General features: G+C 36.5%; 1 protein-coding gene across 1 annotated transcript in view; it reads left to right on the forward strand.

Annotated features, from left to right (window-relative positions):
• The window catches only part of LOC113812915 (uncharacterized), an 11,158-nt gene extending 924 nt beyond the window's left edge, over window positions 1-10,234 (forward strand). Inside the window, exons 2-6 of the mRNA XM_027364838.2 lie at window positions 6,112-6,392; window positions 6,743-6,896; window positions 7,357-7,520; window positions 8,022-8,248; window positions 8,519-10,234. Of these exons, the coding sequence (XP_027220639.1) occupies window positions 6,112-6,392; window positions 6,743-6,896; window positions 7,357-7,520; window positions 8,022-8,248; window positions 8,519-8,600 (908 nt within the window). The 3' untranslated portion in view covers window positions 8,601-10,234. The remainder of the gene's footprint in view (window positions 1-6,111; window positions 6,393-6,742; window positions 6,897-7,356; window positions 7,521-8,021; window positions 8,249-8,518) is intronic.
• The last annotated feature ends 2,266 nt before the right edge of the window (window positions 10,235-12,500 follow it).

The raw sequence follows: 12,500 nt of genomic DNA on the forward strand, positions 1-12,500 counted from the left end.
GTGGGTGTCTCCTTCGTTTTGATGTTTATTGATTTCAGGTTAATTTGGCGCGTGACACGATGGGGGTGACAGATCGACTGAATATAAGGTAAAGAGTAATGTAAGCATTTCCTTGGAGAAATTGCAAATAAAACTTATATAAGGTATATGAGAGCAGTGATGTGAAGTGATCGCTGGTCTTCTTTCCTCTGGCTCTCCAGCAAAAGACAACAAGCTTGCACAGCCTGTATTCCGCCCAAGACAGAGCTTAGGCTGGTTACTAAATTAACGATAGAGCAAAGGTTCACAACAGCATTTCACCCATCTATTTTCGAAATCGATAAACCCCCTTTCCCGTAGGCATGTACAAACTACCACAACATTGTGTAGACAAAGTATAAGAGTAAATATCTTCACAATACAAGGGATATTCATTTTCATTGTGTACAAAAAGTATGAATGAGAATGAATATCTTCACAATACAAGAGATATTCATTCTCATTCACATCTTTTCTACATTTATCACCATGAATGCGGGTCATACCACAAAGTTCACCCTGTGAATCAAAAGACCTTGCCAAACCTATTGGCATGCTTCCTTAGCATGATAGGACCCCAAGATCCTCACCCTTGCCAGTACAGTCCTTTTGTTTACTTCATCCTATGAGAAATAACCATTTTAGTCTGCAAGAAAGCTAAAGTTCGTGGACACATTATTTTGCTTGTAGCTTCTGGCTTCCTCTCTACTTTGGGTGGATTCAAATGCGCAGAGAGAGTTCAGTGTATGAAATTAATATATTGATTGTCAGGCTAATATATACGCTAACACACATGATTTGTTGCTGTTTATGATGTTGGGTAACTTAGGTGCTATTTTAGTCAATCTCTCAATGCCATGTAATATTAACTTTATGGAAAGTTATGTTCCCAGCTCTGGAAATTCACCTTTTTTATGATAAGCCTTATACCTTTGCTATCCACAAAGGAATCAAGGTTTATCTTTACAGTATGGACACACTAAGCTTTGGCAAACTGGAGAAGATATTCTTACAGAGGACAAAAAGTTGCAGATATTGGTACAAGAACTAATCCAGGTTAATTTCTACTGTGAGGATGTGCTAAACTAGGGCAAATTGAGGATGTTCTTGTAGAGGACAAAAAATTTTAATCATTGGTGCAAAAAAATCATCTGCAGACATGAATGGTAATGCCGCAAATAAAAGAAAAAGGTCTCAGAAAGCGCCGCTCTCAGCTTAAGTCCACATGGTGCTTTTGAATTTCAGCGCCATCTTGATGTGCATACCCAGGTGAAGCCAATGTTTCCTGTGGTGGACTTGGAGGGCAGGGCCCCCCCTCGTCAACCATCCCCTCATGCAGTGCTCAAAGGGTACACCCAGTCGTGACAATTTAAATTGTTTAATAGATTTTGTAATGTGGATTTTAAGACTTAGTCTCTGACAAGTGCATCTATACTGTAAAGAATGACCCTAATCTGTAAATACAAATAGTAATGCCACAAATAAATGAAATTGATCACAGAAAGTGATGCTCACAGCCTAAGTTCATTTGGTGCTCCCGAGTTTCAGCTTTATTTTGTCATGCATACTGAGGTAAAGACTTTACTAGGGTATTACTAGGGGTTGTTGCCTCCCCCTAGAACAATGCCTATAGGGAATAATCAGTCGCAGCAACTTGTATTTTTTACCAAGTGTGTGGTGTAATTTGTTTCAAGTCCATTTATATTATCTACAAATCAAAAACAAAGAGATATCCTTGAGTTTTACCATAATGTGATCCATTTATAACATTTATTAACATCTTGTCTATTATGCTAATACCTTTACACTATCTGAACTTTTCATGTTTCAAATGCTTAAAGCTATCATGCGGAAGAGCAGGTTACTTAATAGATTGTGAACATCCAACTATAGTCAGTAACAAGGACAGTCCAACTAAAGTGAACAGAAAACCAATGGCATTTATTAGCCATTAGACCATCACAATTTTTGTCTTGTTGAAAATGTTTTTGACTGCGGCCCATGATGTGAATAAAGTTTGAACAGGAACCTATCAGTTTGTGGATAAGACAGCTTGTCATTGCATGATGTTATAGGCCAAATTAAAGCATGCAGTGTATGTAAAGATTCTGCTACTGAGGTTTATGAATGATCATTTGTTATACTGACTTTGAAGCATGACACAGATAACCAGAATAATTTTTTTTACTACCAAGTAGTTGCCTTCTAAACTTATTTTTCATTCTTTCTTGTAAATATATTGTTTGCATTTTGTCAAGATCATTCTGAATTTGTGGTGAGAGGCCTACAATCTTAAATTCAATCAGATATGTGACAATGTTTAGTATTTAGCACTCTACATACCTTTAGCACTCCAGCAAAGGCCAACCAACCTCCACCATATACTGAATGGCTATTTGAAGATACATCCAGAGTATACATGTTGGAGGTTAGCGGTCATTTTTAGAATGCTGAGGCATATATTAGTAGGCAAATGGGTTTTTTCATTTTTCCACTATATATACCAAATCAAGGTCAAACACATTTAGATTTTCTTTTCCATTTGTATTCATCTAACTACACTTTGAATATTGTCAGATGATTATCTATATGTATGTCTCCATGAGTATGTGCATGTGTGAGATTTAAAGTCTATGTAAAGCAAGATCTTGAAAAGGAACGGAAATGATATGAAAAAAGTTTCTTTGCTTCTAATATTAGAAATTACTGAATTTTATAGTCAAATATGACAAACTAACAACAGTAAAAGTTGTGTACAGGGTTTGAATATGGCTCCTTATATCATACTGTTACAAGAACTACAGAGAGAATCTGTAGAAAGGCCCTTAGCACAATACAGTGTAAACATGTTGCGGAAGAGGCATTCGTCTATTGGTGCTGTGTACTATTTGTAATTTTATTGCCAGAAGCTACCCTTGACTGAGCTTGATTTGATTTGGTAAGAATTATTTCCAGAATTGTACTTGCCTATGAAATGCTGTGGTAAGATACTGGTTGTGCTTGTTTATATAGAGGGCTGTTAGTCAATCACTAGTTCTACATACCCTTTTTTTAATTAAAATCTTTTATTTTTAGACTTCAAAAATTTCCTGTCTTTATATATATATATATATATATATATATATATATATATATATATATATATATATATATGTGTGTGTGTGTGTGTGTGTGTGTGTGTGTGTGTGTGTGTGTGTGTGTGTGTGTCAAAAAGTAATTTATATTTATATATTCATGTCATTTTTTATTTTTTTTATAGTCAAACAATCATTTATTCATGGCCATGACATTGTTCGCGTGGAATACTTTTCCGTCACCTTTATTTCTGGAAACTTCGGCAAGTGCATCTGTGAAGCGCTCACAGTTCCACAAGCTCTGGTTATTTTTTCATGGAGATATTTGAAGACTAGAGGACTACTATACCAATTGTTGACATACAGTGTGTGCCCACATCCCTCGTAGTCTTGTAGCAATGTCTTCACCACAGACCCAGATATGCCAAGACTAGTGTCTACTGTCTGCCTATATACATTATCATATCAGTTTTGTAACCAGTTTTACAGTTACTTGCAAGAAAAATCTTTATGCCAAAACTATGCCTTTTCAAAGGGATATATTGTTTGAAACTTAGCTTCCCTTTCCACATCAAACTTTCATTGATTCATCATCATGACCAAGACAAGAAAGATGTACATTTCCTTGATATCAACCAATTGCCATCTGTGGAACTTTGATATAGGTGTGACAACAGAATTTTCCAGGAGATACGTGAAATATATGTTTGATTCCTCACATATCTGCTCTATCATAGTTGAGCCAAAAAAGCGAAAAATGTGTCACTTTCTGATGTTGACATCCTCACAAAAGCCCGACATTGACTCATCAAAATCGTGAAGGTTTATTGTAAATCTGGATAACTACTAGTTCCAAGCTTGCAATCCCGTACCAGTAGCTGCTGTAACAGGGCCACTTAATAGAGAAAATTAATTATTAGAAATAAGTCAGAGAGACAGTACGCAAAAAGTGCAGAAAATGATTTTTTTATCATAAAAGTGAATGCCGGGCTCACCAATATCTGTTATTGGAGTAACAGTACTCGAGTTACTAAAAATCTTGACCATTAAGACTGAGAACAATTTGTGTCCTCTTTCCTACTCATCATGTGCTTTTGGTATGATCCACTGGATTGTGTGTACGTGTATTTATACAATACAGTCACCAGAAATAAAACGACTCAATGAGGAACATGGACGGTGTAAAGAACTTGGTGCGGGTGTGTGTGTATACCTTTATGTACATGTATGTGAGTTTATAATATTGTTACGTAACCCTCTCCTTCTGGCACCCAATGAGGAGGCACTCTTCCCTGGTAGACAGGTCACACGCACAGACAGGTACACCAGTACTGAGTGCCTTGAAACAAATCACTGCCTGTCAGGATGCTGCACTCATTTACTGACTGTCTTACTGGGTTCAGTGAGCAGCCTCTGACGAGTGTTCATGCTGAATATCATTGGCAGGAATGTTTAAAAGGCTGGCAGGTAGCATTCCACATTTTACTTGTACTAATGTCCTCACATCGTAGTACTACAGTCACTTTATATATACAAACTGATTTGGCACGTTATCATCTTTACACAGGCACTCTTACTTCAGTGTATGATACAATACAGGTTGCAGCTAACAGCCAGGACGTGTTTGCTCTCTAGGATCTCTTCTCGAACATCTAGGACGTGCTCGCTCTCTAGGATCTCTTCTCGAACATCTAGGATCTCTTCTCGAACAGCCAGGACATGCTCGCTCTCTAGGATCTCTTCTCGAACAGCCAGGACATGCTCGCTCTCTAGGATCTCTTCTCGAACAGCCCGCCAGTCCCCTCCGGGAGCCAATCACTGCGCTGGAATCTCGTTCCACTTTGCAGGCAGCCAATCACACAACGGCGCATTTTGATGGGCTTTTCGGCGACCCCGAACATGCTCATATTTTGGCGGGCTTTTCGGCGCCACGAACACAAACACACTTTTATTGTTATAATATGGCTTTTAGTAACAATATATATATATATGTACACACACACACACACACACACACACACACACACACACACACACACACACACACACACACATATATATATATATATATATATATATATATATATATATATATATATATATATATATATATATATATGTGGATATTTAAAAGAAAACATATGATGTTCTCTTCAGGGGCTTTTTCCATGCAAAGCCATACTACAATCCAGTAAATGTGACAGGTTTTATAGAGGAATAATGGTATGGTCATACATGAATGACCATATCTGCTTGAAAGCCCTCAGTACAGTTGCTGAATGAGGCACGTATCAGGGAGAGGGTTAAGTTGAAGAGATCAAGAAGAGGATTTCTCCCCTTTACCCGAAGATCTGCAAGGAGTCACATGATGTCAAAAGAAATTCCATCATCCCCTGGTGCAGTGGATTTGACAGTGTAAAGGCTTCTAGAAGTTTGTCACTGAAGTAGTGCATCAGCCTTGTCTAATTGTTGGCACTGACATTCAGTTTAATTTTTATTTAATTTAAGAAAGCACCTGCATATAGATAATGTATGATCATCAAGAGAAGAATCCTGATAGCATTTATTGATGGATGTAGCTATTTTTTCTAGATGTGAGGGTGGGGAGCTGCATCATATGCATTGCCTTTAAGGCAGCTGCCTGCTCAAATCCACCCTCCAGCCTGCAGGTGCTTGAAGTCAGCCACCAGCAAAGGAACATGTATAGTGTATCATTAAAAATTTATATATATATATATATATATATAGAATTTGCATGGTAGGGAGTTCATTGGATTTCCAAATAATTCAATGTATGGATTAGTAGATAACTTTTTCTTTTTCTAGATATCCTTTCACAATTACAGCATTTTCAATACATTTTGATACCAAGAGACTTCTTTCTTAGGTTACAGTCTGTGCAATCTCTTACTTTTCATTTAAAGAGGATAATATTGCCTGCATAGATTTTATTATTATTGTAATGACCTATTTTGGATATCCCACAAATGTATATAAGTATGTTCTCTCATTTAAACAGGAAACCCAGCAAATGGCCTCACCTTTTCGGCAACGGTCAACCTTCCTTCCTCGTACCTCTCCCCAACACCTTCACCAGATGAGCTCGTAATCCGAGGCAGGGGCCGGAGATCCCTCCCCCTAGAGTGGTCTCCCATCCCCATAGAGAGCCCTGTGAAGCGTATGGAGAAGACCCCCCTCAAGAGGTCTCCGGGCAAAGGCATGATTGTCCTCCGATCTTCTCCGAGAAAGAGGCTGCAGCTCAGCGACACTCCACCCAAGGAGCTCCTGGAGAGTAGACGGGTATGTTTGGTGCAGGGTGGTGTAGAGAGGGAAGGGTCATCTTACTGTTTTTGTAATTATTTAAAGGTGGGATTCCTGGAATTAGGTAAGATATTGAAGAAGTGCCAGTGGTATCACTAAATATTTTATCAAGTTTTCTTAATGAAAATGTGTTCTGTTGTTGTTATGTTATGATATGAAATGATTGCTGGACTGATAAAATTCAGCAAGTTGATGCATTGCCTGCAGAAGAACAATTGCTTATAAGTTTGCAGTCAGTTACAATGATTTGCTTATGAGGATAAGCGTAGATAGAAATTGCAACTTCATTTCCCAGTTAATGTTATAGATGCTTTGTTTTATTTTTATAGATGATGATGCAGATGTCACCCATTGTAAAGAAATGCCGCAGTTTGACAGTCTCGCCAGTTCAGTCTCCACCAGAAGTTGCTATAAAGGGACTGACACAACACCAGCTGGTTGATGTTCTCAACAGTGTCTTGGAAAGGCATCCAGAGCTAAAAGGCAGGTGGTTCCTGTGATTGTGATATTTCTCTTTGTCTGTCTGTCTCTGTCTGTCTGTTTGTCGGTCTCTCTTCACTTACCTTCCCCTCCATTCCATACTTGCCTTTCTCCCTCACCCTTTTCCTTTCTCCTCTCTCACTCATCCACTTTTGCTGTCTCCTCCCTGTCCCATTTTCCTACTTTCCTCTATCCTTCTCCTCCTCTTCCCCTCTCCATCTCCCTCTTTCCCTTTCCTTCCCCCTCCCTCCCTCCCCTTTTGATCTCTTTCTGCTTGTACAAGTAGTTCCTTTGGAGAGAGTGAGTGAGTGTGAGAGTAAGTGTGTGTGTGTGTGTGTGTGTGTATTTGAGTGTGTATGTGTGTGAAAGCGTGCGTGCACGTGCATGCATATTTGATTTTTTTCATGTTTTGCTGGTTTTCAAACATTTTTTCCTTGTCTCATTTGTTATGTGGCCTTTCCAGACGAGATATCAGACATCCTGCCCCAGCCCGATTTGAAGCAAATGGAAGAGAAACTGAACCAGCAGAAGAAGTGCATCTTCAAGGCACTGCCAGTTTCACGATTAGCCTCCAAGACTGACTCTCCAGCTTATAACAAGGCATCCCCACATTTGTCAAATTTCAAGGTTTGTAATTTGTATTACAGGGGTTGGTATTGATTTTTTGGCTATTTTATGGTATTTGTTTATTTGTTGATTAACCCATTCGTCCCGGGTGTCACATATATGAGACACAAGGAAAAAATAAACAGTTTCGGGCTGCCCGCCAGTGCGATGCTGTCTCGGAGCCGTGCTCCGCGGCAAAAGCGGTGGGCGACCGGGCGGGCGGACAGACTCCGGGGAAGCTCCGCCCGCCGATTTTGTAGCTTCCCGGATTTTTTTAATTTAGGCTACAAAATGTACCCCGGCGCGGGTGGGTTAAGGAGGTCTTTTTGTTACAGTCAGCATCATGATGGCACAACTATGTTTATTTTTTATTTTTAGTTTGCAAATAAATTCTCTTCATTTTATTCTTATTTCTTCCCTCTGATCTCTCTACCCCTAAGCCATTCAATGAGTAAAATTCACATTTCCTAAGTCAGTTATTCATAGTCAGAAATTATTTACTTAGTCTAATGCAATCAACAGAAAACTGTACAGGAGCAGTGCACCCAGCTGGCCGAGGCTGAGCAGTGGGCAAGCCTTATTGACTACACTCTCATTGCGTGGTCCTATGTCCGTGCGACACCCCAGTGGGATGCGTCTCATCACAACAACACCCGGCGCTTCTGTTTCAAGACTCTTGCACAGTATTGCCTCCAAGGTCTGAAGGAGGTCAAGTGGAATAGGGATCAGCTGGAGAACTTGTTGAAGAAGTAAGAGAATGTTACTGCCTTCTTATACTATAGGGACATAGGTTTATGTAAATTTATTTTCCGAATTTACTTTCCTTGTGCGAAAGCTTCTTAGGACGTTCCCTTTTGACTTTTACCCTTTACCTTCATAAATTCTTGTTTTTGCTTTGTACTTTACTCCTGCTTTTCTGTAGCTAAGGTGAGGATTAGTTCATTCCACCATATGATTTGATTTTTTTATGTATAACTTTTCGATGCAATATTTATATCAGATCCTCCTTCTATTTTCAGGCTTGAGCAGTGTCGCTCAGACCATGATGAGGTGGAGCACTGCATTGAGCATGTGCAGACAGTTCTGAGCAATATGCAGTGACATGCAAAGGAGTCACTGCAGAGGGATACAAGTTGGTAGTTTTGTAGGTTGTATCTGGCCAGCCATCTCTGGTGAAAGATGCTAGATGGTCACAGCAAAGAGAGAGAATTCTCTTGTATATATTTTTTCTGGAAGACTATTATTTGATTGTATACAGAAATGAAGAGAAAGTAAGTACTGCATGTATTTGCCCATGTATACAGAGACGCTAAACTATGACGCTGAATTCGACTTTATGCAGAGTACAGAGATGCTAACGTGCCACTACAAAGGTTCCTTAACATACGCTTCAAAACTTATTTCAAAGGTGCGCTCATCGCAGTGCACTAACTCGCTATAAGGTTAGAAAGGGAATGTCTGTCTTGAATAAAGGCTAGCGTTGATCTAGCTCACAGAATCCCTCGTAGGTACACTTTCCATGTATTTTTTATGTATGGTTCAAATTACTGCAAAGGTGCTTTTGAAGTCAATGAGGTGATTTTGTAATGATTTCATACAGTAACTTTTGTGGAGACCAATATCTTCTAGGATGTAAACTGGAAAGGTACTTAATAGATAAGAATGAATAAGTAAAACAATGTTATGAATTACTGTATTGTTATTGAGTCTAACAATAAGCTGAAGTATTTGAAGGTTTCTTCTCAAAAAACAAATGGGCAGTTTCCTTTAAATTTTAGCTACTTTTAAGTCATTTATATGTAAGCTATTTTTGTAAGTGTCAAAGATTTAAGAAGAGAAAGGTTACGCATTCATATTTAGATAGTTTGTAGAATTACTTTGCATCACCCCATTATTTTTATAACTTTTCATACTTTTTTTAGTCTTCAGAAATCCTTTGACAGAGTCATTATTGAATACCGTTTAATGAACTGGCATAAAACCCGTCAGTCTGTAGTTGCTGTTAAGTAGAGCTCTATACCTTCAATGTACAAATTTATTTATATGTATATGGAGTGCACATTTACAGGAGAGTGAACTGGTGATCTTGAAAATGAAACAAGGTGCTTCTTGTTATGTGGCAAGACAGAAGATTGTAATAAAGATTGCATAGACTCTCCACAAAGACTAAACCAGAAGGTGCATTCCAAGTGGAAGAAAAATGGGAAAATTATATACAAATGAACACATTGAACTATAATTTTGGAGGTCAAGTTTATGCAGGTGTGTTAAGGAGTCGTTTTTAAAATACAAAGTTTATGGTATGAAAAAAAAGGAGGTTATTTTGCTGCTGCAGTAAGGTACCTTATTTATTTATTTATGCTGTCATGAACAACAGTTTTAAATTGATCAGACATGGGGGAAAATTTATTGATTTGTTTATAAAAAGGGTAAAAAGAATATAGGCTGCCATTCCGGATGTTTTCCAAGATATATAAGAGTGCCTTGTTCTAAATTGTGATAATGATAACTGTGTGCTCAACATTTTAATGTGTAGGGTAGAGTTATTATGTAATGATTGTATAATGAAGGGAGACTTGATTTTATTTTTGAGGAAGTTTGTACAGCATTATTGCTTGTTTGGTTATTGTTACCTTTCTTAAGTTTAAAGTTAGATTGCAAAAAGTATCATTTTTTAGATGAATTGTAAGGAGCAGACTTGTTCTCTGAGAAGGAAATTACAATTTTGAAATAAACATTGTTTTTTTTATTTTGCCTCATGATACTTTTACCCTGAAATGGAATTCAGAAAATGCCATTTTATGGAATTATAAATAATGAGTAAGACAAAAGAAGTTGATATTTTTTTTTATCCTTCTTTTTCTCATTTTTTCTTGTCTTTTCAAGACATTGCATTATGAATACCCAAACTTTCCGAGGACCTCTTTAACCACATGCTGCCGGTGATTTGCGTTAACATTTTCTAGTATTTAACACTGCTGTTAATAATGTCAACAACATTATAGTAATTGCAATGTTTATAACAAAGATAAGTGTAAATATTGGTAATATTAGTTAAAAAAAAAAAAATCCCCACTATTTCAAGGAAATGCGAGGTCACAAAATCTACTAATTGACTCCTTTGTGGCAAAGCGCTCTCAAAACCATTCTTGTATAGAAACATTGAACAAAACAATTCTCATGTGAATGCAGCATTTTCCCTTCAGCATTGGATTAAATATCAGTCTAGCTCTTTAAATGTAAACTGCTTAAATACCTCATGTAAACAATGTAAGGTATTTGTATTCCTAGTAAGTCCACATTGGTTAATATGATCTTTATCTTTAGAGACAGAGCAATACCTTAAAAATAGCTGGTTATTTGCATAGACTTTTTAAGAAATCTGTGTGAATACCCAATTTCATGAGTTGTAACTTGTCTCTGCCTTTTCGAAGATTTGTGCTTGGTGTATCTGCATTTTACCGGGAAGAGTATATAATTATTGCACTACGAATACAGTACGTTTATAAATACACTGAATTCTAAATCTCTTGCCAAGGATAGGGTGGTCTAGTTCAAACCTTCATTCCCTTGCCCAGATATCCTTCCAAATCACCCAACAAATGCATTACGTTTCATTACTCAGGGGTAGACCTTATTTTGGTAGATGTTCCATATCCTACAGACACAGTTACCAGAGAAGTTGTATAAAATTCTATTTTCGAGCGAACATCATATGGGCTTAACTGTATATAATGTTACATCATGGTTATTGTTAATACTAGTGTGTTATTACCTTTGTTATTATTCATAGTATTACTCCATATTTTATGTCTTACAACAATAATTGTTATTACAGCACCCATTCATTGAATTAAGCAATTTAAATTATATATAATTTTAATATGAAAATAATTATAGGCAATATAAATAAATGTATGAAAAAGTAGGAATGTCATCAAATTACATTTATAACAGAAAATATATGGTGAGGATATATACTCAGCATTTTATTTCAGTTATGCTTAAAAAGGAAAAATAGGAAGAAAGAGGAAAACGAGGAACTGAGTTGTTCACGAAAGAAGCAAAAGGGAGGAAAAATTAGAAAAGATGTAGATAATTAAAAGAGAGGAAGAACAAGAAAGATTAAGAAAAGGTATTAGTATGCCAAGGAGGAGAAATGGAAGAAAAAGAGATGAAAAAATATATATTGTCAGACTGTAGTGGTAGTATTTTTCTACCATTGATATTCAGCTATAAGTGCAAATAGTATTTTGATGATTACTACAGTTGACCCTACCATACATAGTTACAGCTGAGGCACTGCATTATGTTATAAATTCGCCGAAAATGTAAAGTTAGTTGAGGAAAGCAAGGAGGAATATTCTGCTTTACTGATTTATTATAATCACGCCAATATTAGTATTACAGATCAAAATGTATTCTTTCCAGTGGCATATATCTGTATACTTTTTCATTAACATTTCATTAATTTACCCCTTAAAGAAAACAAAAAGTAATCTAGATAATAGAAAACGTTTTTTTGTAGGGAATACTTTGTCTTATAACAGATTTCCACAGTATAAGGCAGAGATAACTACAAGAAAAGTGTAATAACATCCTGTTAGATTTAAAAAGACGATTAACCAGAAAGGAATAAAAGATAATGATATGGCGTTATACAAAAACTTATTCATTACAACAGGAAGATAATTCGTAGAAAATGAAAGTAATGATTGTATATAGTGTCACATATATATATATATATATATATATATATATATATATATATATATATATATATATATATATATATATATATATAAGAAAGAAAGAAAGAAAAAAAAGAAAAAGACAAAAATATGTATATATATATACATTTCTTTTCTCTTTTTCTTTCTTTTCTTTCTTTCTTTCTTTCTTTCTTTCTTTCTTTCTTTCTTTCTTTCTTTCTTTCTTTCTTTCTTTCTTTCTTTCTTTCTTTCTTTCTTTCTTTCTTTCTTTCTTTCTTTCTTTCTTTCT

This window comes from Penaeus vannamei, chromosome 28, assembly GCF_042767895.1.
Source record: "Penaeus vannamei isolate JL-2024 chromosome 28, ASM4276789v1, whole genome shotgun sequence".
In the NCBI taxonomy this organism is placed as follows: Eukaryota; Metazoa; Arthropoda; class Malacostraca; order Decapoda; family Penaeidae; genus Penaeus; species Penaeus vannamei.